Source organism: Benincasa hispida, chromosome 12 (assembly GCF_027475165.1).
Source record: "Benincasa hispida cultivar pf3 chromosome 12, pf3_genome.v1.1, whole genome shotgun sequence".
Taxonomy (NCBI): domain Eukaryota; kingdom Viridiplantae; phylum Streptophyta; class Magnoliopsida; order Cucurbitales; family Cucurbitaceae; genus Benincasa; species Benincasa hispida.
In genome coordinates this window covers 42,216,009-42,225,420 of record NC_143489.1, presented here as the reverse complement: position 1 = coordinate 42,225,420, position 9,412 = coordinate 42,216,009, and the positions used below count along the sequence as shown (strand labels likewise).

Genomic DNA, 9,412 nt, shown 5'->3' with positions numbered 1-9,412 from the left:
GCAGCTTCTAATTCAAGGCCAGCAGCTTCAACATGCCCCCAACGTTTTTCAATGAGCTACGGCCATGTGATTTGAGTTGAATGATCACACCTTGAAGAGTTGCGCCAATTAGTTGATAGAAACTCTCTTTTTGAGCAAAGTTAGCAGATGTGTTACCTTGCAATTTTTTCAGCCTCTATAAAAATATGAAGTAGCAAGCAAGATAAATGAAATCTTGCCTTTAACAGCCTTGATGGAGTTCAAACGAATGCAGTTGCACTTGACGGAAACAAAATCACAGTTGAAGACGATAATGCTCTATATTGTAAAATAGGTTAAACTACAAGTTTTAGTTCATGAACTTCAAAATTGAAATGTCTCTTGGAACTCTACACTTTGAATTTAAATTTTTAAAAATGTTGAATTAGGGACATTGGATGCAAATTCCAAGGGACTACATCTATAATTTATCCTAAATAATTATAGAAAATTTGGCAACCATTCTGATCGGAGGCCGGAAAGAAAAAACCTCCAAATGTTGAAAGCGACCAAAATGGGAAGAATCCTGAAAATGACTTGAGTGGAGCCATGGCTAGAAATGCAAATAATATGAAATCGATTAAAATAATCAATACATTACATGCATTGATGCTATCTACTTACCAATACAGAACTTGCCAAAAATATTGGACAAAACCTCTTCAGAGATATCCTCACCACAAATTTCCCCAAGAGCTAATGCAGCATCTCTCAAATCCACTGTCCAAAAATCAAGAGGCAACTCGTCTTCAATGGAAGATTTCAATCTTGTAAGTGCCTCCTTTGTTCTAAGAAGTTGCTCGCATTGTCTCTGAATTAAATCAAAACGACACTAAACCATGAGTTCTATATTGCTCATTACTATTTCTATTCATTAAGATAAGAAATGATGTTATTTCAAGTTTTAGCTTTCTGGAACCGGATTTATTTGGTTAGGGGAAGGGGGAAATAGGTTATACGTACCTGGTTTACTGTCCATCTACGGCCACTTGCAAGAGTTTTGTTGAGTCCCACCAGCTCTGATATTGTCATCTCCAGATTCTCTATTCCTTGTCCAGTAACAGCGCATGTAAAAACTTGTTTACTGAATGAATCATGATTTATACTAATTGCATCCATGTTTGGAGATGGAGCACAGTCTATCTTGTTTATGACAAGAAGTATAGGAGTGGATGATCCATCTGATTTCTGTATTTTCAAAGCATTTAAAAGAAATAATAATAGTAAATAAACACCATTTTTTAAATTCTTTAGGTGGTGGAGCCCCGATTTTGACCAGTAACTCAATAAAGCAGAATTCATGGGAGGAAAAGGGTGGTGGAATTTTGCTAGACCTTTTTTGAAAGTATCCTATTGAGAAGTATGGTATCTTCTGCCGTCCATCCGTCGAGGGCACTTATTGTCATAATAATGACATCCGCTCCAAGAGCCGCAGCTTCAGATCTCTCGACACCTGTAGAACACAGAACGGGTGTTCAAGTTGCAACTCAAGAAAAATAAAAAATGCCATAAAATAATTTCTTTCAAATTAAAGATTGACCAGAGTTTGGGACCGAAACGGGGAATAACAAAAGCCAATACAAAAATCATATTAAAATCAATCACTATAGTTTCTAATGAATCAGCTATCAGACGAACAGTGACGGAAATGGAGGTTTCGGTGAACTGCGACAGGAACGGAGGCGATCGAATCAGCAACTGTGAGCAGAAAATCTGCAAAACAGAAACTCGTGAAAAAGAAGGCTGAGTTGCAAATCTCGCTCCCTTTAAGACGTTTTGCGGCTCTGCCTGATGTGCAAGCAATTCGTCGAAGATGCCACATCGTCCCCAAGATAAAACAGCCCAGATAGAAAATTTGTCTCGATCGGAACTGTACCGAAAGCCAATCGGAATTCTCACACCCCTATAGCCTGATTGAGCTCAGAAAATGTGAAGGGAAAAGGAGAAGTAAAGCAATGAAGGAAAGAATACGAACTTTTTGTTTGTGTACTTCCCTTCTGATGCACTAAAGGCAATTTATAGGCCTTGAGAGTGTGCAAAGAGGGGGAAACGTGCGAACGTACGCAAAAAGTGGACCGTTCAAATGGAAGACCACAACCAATCCGAAAGACCATGGCAAATTCCGATGACTAACCGGATGGATGAAAAAAAAAACCATTAGTTTATAATTTATTTATTTAATTTAAAATTAATAAATAAAACCTTTTTAATAATAATAAAAAAAAAATATTCCATACACACGCACCCGCCCGACCATACAAACGGCGTTGGCGTGCATGTAGAACCATCAAACGCACATTTGCCTACCTCACACTTTCTAAAACTTGGGTACCCCTTGGGCCCAAACCCACAAGGAAAGGTAGGGGTAAATAAGGAGGTATCTCTTTGATGATTTCACCAATGTGGGATTCTCCATTTTTCCTTTTCCTTCATTTAAAAAGTAAAATTTCACCAACAATCCCCCACTTGAAAATTTAAAACACAAGAAAACATTATCATCGAGCAATATCAATCTGTACAACACTGTGCATAAGCAAAGATGTCTTACGACTTGAACCTTTACATAGTGAAGATGATTTAAAATATACTAGAATAACTCTTGGTTTTGAACTCTATCTCTAACATCTCACACATAACATTATTAGGGTGTAGTACGAAAGCCAATGCTTTAAGGCCTAGCACGTGTATCCCAGTTTAGTGAACGCTCTAGAGAATTTGCCTAAAATTCCATAGGAAGCGGCCTCCACTTCCACATTCACATAGGTGCATCTATCAAGAGTACTCCTATAGCTATCTACCCTAGTTGATATCAAGTATAGATCTCATTAAAAACTAACTTACGCTTCAGGATATCATGTTGAAACTCTAGATCATAAGAAAGGAACTCTGTATTGTTTTTTGGCATGATTCACTTCATATCACTTGTGATCTGATCAGTTATTACCCTTTGAACCTGTTTCTTGGGATCTCTAGTCTACAGGTTGGGTTTTCCTCACAAGTGATTCATTTTTCTATAGGCATGAGTTCCATTTTTTCTGAGGTTTTGAAAACCTTCTCTCTGGCCAGTCTTTCGTCGAAGGATTTGTCAAGTTTTCATCAGTCCGTATGTGATCCACTCTAACTGCACCAGTAGTGAGGAAATCTCTAATGGTAATGTGCTTACGACGTATTTGTCGTCTCTTGCCATTGTAAAAACGGTTCTGAACTTTAACGATTACTGCAATACCATCGCAATGGATTGAGTGATGGCTGGTACCGGTTTTTCCCATAAAGGAATCTCTGATAGCAGATTTCTAAACCTGCCTGATTCTTTAATAGTTGTTGCTAGTGCTATCATTTCTAACTCCATCGTTGACTGGGCTAAAATAGTCCGTTTCTTGGAAGTTCTAGAAACAGTTCCACCTACTATATTAAAAATATAGCCACTAGTAGCCTTTGAGTCATCTGAAAGGGAGTTCCAATCAGCATTGTTGTACCCCTCCAAGACAGCGGGAAACTTTTGATAATGTAATCCAAGATTCTAGTTTTCTTCAAGTACCTCATAACCCTTTCCTACAACATTCCAATGCTCTATATTGGGTCTACTTGTAAACCTATATAGTAATCCTACAGCATAAGCTATATCAGGCCTAGTGCAGTCAACAACATATCTGAGACTATCTATGATGCTCGCATACTCAGATTGATTAACACCGTCACCGATGTTCTTGAACAACTTAACACTAGGATCATAAGGAGTACATGTTGGTTTACATTCAAAGTAATTATATTTCTCTAGAATCTCTTCTATATAATGAGATTGATTCAAAGAAATTCCCTTTTCAGACCTATTACTTTTATGCCTAAGATTATAATTTTCTTCTCCTAAGTCTTTCATATCAAAGTTTGCACTCAACAAGGATTATTTATAACGTGCAAGTTCGATCCAAAAATTAACAAATCATCTACATACAAACATATGATAGTGTATAGATTGTTTTCAAACTTATAGTAGATGCATTTGTCACTTTCATTGACTTTGAATCCTTTAAATGTGATTAGATTATTGAATTTTTCATGTCATTATTTAGAAGCCTGTTTCAAGACATAAAGAGGTTTATCTAACTTGCATACCTTGTTCTCTTGACCATTGACTGCCTTCAGGTTGTTCTATATAAATCTCTTCTTCAAACTCACCTAAGTAGTCTTTACATCCATCTGATGAACTACAAGGTTGTTTAGGGAAGCGAGAGAAAACAACACACGGATTGAGGTGATTCGCTCTCTTTAAGATGTTTCATGGTTCTGTCCGAAGTGCAAGCAGTTCGTTGAAGATGTCAAGCCGTCCCAAGGTAAAACAGCCCAGATAGAAAATCTGTCTCGATCAGAACTACCTCGGAAGCCAATCGGAATTTTCACACCCCTCTAGACTAACTATGCTCGGAAAAACGTGAAGAGAAAAGGAGAAGTAAAATAGGGAGGGAAAGAATACAATTGTTTTGTTTGTGTACTTCCTTTCTGAAGCACTGAAGGCAATTTATAAGCCTTGAGAGTGCGCAAAGAAGGGGAAACGTGCGAATGTACACAAAGAGTGGACCATTCAAATGGAAGACTACGGCCAACCCGGAAGACCACGGAAAATTCGGATGACTAACCGAACGGAAGCACTAAAGGCAATTTATAGGCCTTGAGAGTGTGCAAAGAAGGGAAAATGTGCGAATATACGCAAAGAGTGGACCAATCAAACGGAAGACCACGGCCAACCCGGAAGACCACGGCAAATTTGGATGACTAACCGAACGGAAGCACTAAAGGCAATTTATAGACCATGTGAGTGCAGAAAGAGGGCGAAACGTGCGAACGTATGCAAAGAGTGGACCATTCAAACGGAAGACCACGGCCAGCCCGAAAAACCACGGAAAATTTGGAGGACTAACCGAACGGATGAAAAAAAAAACATTAGTTAATAATTTATTTGTTTAATTTTTAAAAAATAAATAAAATCTTTTTAATAATAAAAAATTATTCCACACACACGCTTGCTCGCTCGCCACGCCACACCGGATAGACGGCGGCGCGTGCGTGTGGAAGGATTATCAAACCCACATTTGCCTACCTCCTCACCCCTTCTAAAACTTGGGTACCCCTTGGGACCCAAACTCACGAGAAAAAGGAAGGGTAAATTAAGGAGGTATCTCCTTGATGATTTCACCAATGTGGGATTCTCCATTTTTCCTTTTCCTTCATTTAAAAAGTAAATTTTCACCAACAGTTTCGATGGTAGATACCCTATAGCACACGGTTAGTTAGACATTAAAAAGAAATTGGGACTGGAAATCTACACCAACATGGTTTGTGTAACCTGCAATGGGAGACAATCATAAATCTGTGTGACATGACTCCAAATGTTTTGAACCCTCGAAATGCTGAATTAAGACATTAAACATCAAGAAATTCGTAGATCATACCTATCTTTTCTACAATGTCATCCGTTTCCCTAATTCCAGCTGTATCAAGAAGAGTCACAGGAATACCAGAAACTGTAACATTCGCTTCAATAACATCCCTGGTAGTTCCAGCAATTTCTGTAACTATTGCCCTCTCACTCTGCACGCTAAAAAATAAATGTGACAACAGAATAATGTGATTAAGAGTAAAAGAAAAGGTAGCTAAAGAAAACCACCTAACATCAAACAGAAACTTCTATTATGAGATTAGAAATTTTTTAGCATGTTTTAACAAGTTCACAATTTCTTTTTCCTGGAACTACCACGCAAACAATTCATAGATCAAATGGAAATACAATGGAGGGAGATCAACCTCACAATAGCCCAAGTGTTACATGTTTCCTATATGTATAAGACTTTCCTATTATCTAGCATAGCGGATGAGCAGGTTGCTAGAGAATTAGATAATCCACTTCAAGACAAGGCCATAGAAAGCAGTTATATTCAAGACATCCTGAGGATCCCTTTCCTTTACGCTCCTTAAAAAATTCTCTACTTCTCTTTCACCACACTTCCTCATAAAAGTGACTTAATAGCATCAAGTCAAAGAACCAACCCTTTTTTCTCTGAAAAGGTCTTTGCTTCTTAAACTTATGGCCACAACGCAGCAACATTGAAACTTTTTGAAATTCTCGAGGGAAGCACAGAGAAGTGGCTAAAAATGTATACCAAGTATTCAATCAACAAGGCCTAAGCAATCTCCGATGCTCAAGATGGACTTCTACAAACAACCTAACAACCAAATTCAATTTCATATGCCTACTCTTCCAAGTTCCAAACTGTGTCTTTGGCAAGGCTTCTTTTAGATCTAGCCTCTAAACCTCATGTTCGTGGTAAGAACTTATACGATGCTAGATTCCCAAATTTAACAAGTTCCTATAGATTTTCTCCTAAGTTCCTAACTTACTATAATGAGAAGGTCGTGCAACTCCCCATTTACATTTTTTTCCTAACTCCATGTCAACATGGGTACACTGCACAGAATAATGGCAAAAGCCATTAGCAAGTTTGATATCCAATATAGAGGTAGATTACCAACTCCTTTACAAGCTCGTGTGTTCATACCTGATCCCCTCCACTACCCCAGAATTTTGCACAATAGGTTTGACTATCATCCCTATATTCGCAGCAAACTTGATCGTGAAAAGGTAAGAGCCACAACACAATGTTTCTCTTCCTAGAAAAGTTGAAGTAGAGCCCCTTCCTCTGCTGAGTTACCATAAACTCCCTGTTCTCCTCAACCAACAGTCCTTCAAAATTCAAATCAATCCTTTCCATGTGAAGGTTAGAGCCCTTGAGACCTCTCCTTAAATATCATTCAAGGAAGAATATTCAGATGTTTCACCACCTTTTCTGAAAGACCATTACTAGTGTGAAAGTAGTAATGCGGTGCCAAGATTTCTCAGATTTCAATTCAAATATCACCAAATCTGGAAATTCAAGCAAGAATATCCTCTCCCTCTTACAGTGACAAAGCACGCAGTGACATTAAGAGTAAGTGGATAGACATTGACTCGATGGAAATAACAACGAACAAGAAAATACTAACATGAAGATTATAAGAGTCAGAGTCACAGATAGAACAAATTATCTAAAGGAGGTCAAGTTGGAAGGGGATAGGATGTCAAGTCACTTACTTTGCTCCATGCATTAAGAAGGCTCGACTTCCCAACATTAGGGCGGCCAACAATTGCTATCTGAAAGTTTTTAAGGAGATGGCAAATGGTATTAACAAATGGATACATCTATTGTGCAAGGTAAAAAATTGATTAGACGACTCTTAGAATTTACTTGTATTCCAGATTGAAGAAGCTTGTCATAATTGGCTGTCTCGAGGGCAGCCTCTACTTCCTGTGACATGGTGTGCACTTTTTCCATTATAATGTCCAAAACCAGTGGTGGCATCTCATCATCAAAGTCTAGACGGGCCTCAATTTCAGTGAGTAATTCGATGCATTGTGTTCTTAGCAATTTGACTAAGGAAGAGAAGCCACCCTGCCAATCAAAATACCATATGCTTCAGTAAACAATAAGTCATTGGTGACCTCCATACTAAGTTGCAGTAACTCGGTAGCTGAAATTAGATGAGGCACACCAGTTTAGACAACATTATCAGTCAAATAAAAAACCCAACCTGAATTCCAGCCAATGCAGCATCTGCAGCAGCCGTAGATTTGGCTGAAATTAATTTCCCAACATTTTCTGCTTGCGAAAGGTCTAAGCGTCCATTTAAGAAGGCACGAAGAGTAAACTCACCTAGAATATACATATTAAATTGTAATTAAAAACGTTTCTTTCCCCCTAGGTAGTCAAGTGTAGATTTGGTAAGAATGTGATAGTGAAGTATAAATTCTTAGCCAGAACCAATGTTCCCCACTTTTTTCCCCATGGATTAGCACTGCTTTAATTCCATGGATGCAAGCAAACACTTCAGTTAATGTAGATAAATGAGTAGGAGCATTGTAAATAGACCACGAATATAATGAGAACAATTCCAGTTCAGAAAATAAACCTGGTTCTGCAAGCCGGGCTCCAGCTTCTAAACAAGCTTTTAGCACACGACGGAGACATACTTCACTCCCGTGACACTGAAGCTCGATCACATCTTCACGAGTATAAGATCTTGGGGCCAACATTGGCACCGTTAGAACCTTCACAAAAGTGCACAACCATAGATCAAATTAATCCCAAACTAACAAAAGCCTAAACCCATAACAACAACGCAGAATTGAGAAATTTTTCCAAGCAAGGCAAAGTAAACATTACTGTACTTCATCAATTACATCGCCCTGTTTGTCCAATACCACACCGTACTCCACGACATGGCTGGTGGGTCTCCATGGATGCAGGCTCAAATTCTTCCCCTTCTTTTTCCCGGCAGGGCAAAATAAACTCCCAACGATATCCACAGCACGAGGACCCGATAAACGGACAATCCCCACCGCAGCAGGGGAACCCCCCATGGACGTCACGACGGCTGCAATTGTGCTTGAATTCTCAATTTGTTCACGCTCAATCCCAGCATGAGAATCCGCCAAGCGCTCATCTGGAGCCAAAACGAATGTGTTCTCTGCACGAAGAAGAAACAAGAATGAGAAAATGGACAAACCCAGTAAAGTTGACGTGAAAATAAGAAAAATTGATAGGGGGAACGACCTTTCCCAGTAGAGTGGAACTTGATCAGGGATTTTGGGAGAACAGGGTTTGAGGGTTTGGGTATGGAAGAGAGAGAGGATGGTCTGGAAATAGGGGTATGGAAATGGGTTAAGAGAAAAGCCATTGGCGGTGTTGTTCTGTAAAAATGGGTGATGAAATGGCGGAATCCTGGAAGCAGAGCCATGCCTCTGATTCGAAACTAGGCCAAAGAAAGAGGATTGCCGGGGTTTAGGGTGGTTTTTGAAAGATAAAAAAGGATAATTTATGTATAAAATGCGATTTTGGTTTTTCAAATTTAGACCATATATTTTCGAATATCTAATTTTAGCTTATATACTTTTAAAAAATCTTAAAATTAGTCTCCATGGCTTGTTTATTCTACTTTTTTTCAAAAAAAATAATAATAATAAAATAAAATTGTCGACATTTATTAGCACTTTAGCATTAGATAAAGACACCTGCAATGCAGGTAAATAATTTTTGTTAAAACATAAATTTTTAGGGTGAAATTTGAAGATTGATTGGACATATTTTTTTTATTGAGTTTGAATAAAGTGTTTAAGATAAACCATAAAAGATATAGTTGCTTTTATATATATATATATATTTTTCACATTAATTAACAATGTATATAAAGTTTAGGATAAATATCAATTTATACTCTAAATTTTGGGAGTAATTTAAATCCTAAACTAATGGTTGTATCAATTTAAAGTCCGAACTTTAAAGGTTGCATTAATTTAAACTCCAAT

At 38.1% G+C, this 9,412-nt stretch overlaps 1 protein-coding gene across 2 annotated transcripts; it reads right to left on the bottom strand.

The window, feature by feature from the left end:
* Window positions 1-280: 280 nt before the first annotated feature.
* On the bottom strand, window positions 281-8,921 carry LOC120067328 (tRNA modification GTPase). 2 transcript variants are annotated; one of them, XM_090308103.1, is made up of 11 exons: window positions 8,661-8,921; window positions 8,276-8,574; window positions 8,017-8,155; window positions 7,639-7,760; window positions 7,296-7,499; window positions 7,142-7,201; window positions 5,466-5,604; window positions 1,353-1,471; window positions 982-1,206; window positions 643-829; window positions 281-544 (listed from the first exon to the last, which is right to left on the bottom strand). In XM_090308103.1, the coding sequence occupies exons 1-11, from the start codon at window positions 8,842-8,844 to the stop codon at window positions 447-449; spliced, it is 1,776 nt and encodes a 591-aa protein (XP_090164229.1). In that variant the 5' UTR covers window positions 8,845-8,921; the 3' UTR covers window positions 281-446. The 2 variants fall into 2 exon arrangements, with proteins under 2 accessions (XP_090164229.1, XP_038874821.1); XM_039018893.2 differs by lacking the exon at window positions 281-544 and having other exon boundaries at window positions 573-829.
* Window positions 8,922-9,412: the final 491 nt, after the last annotated feature.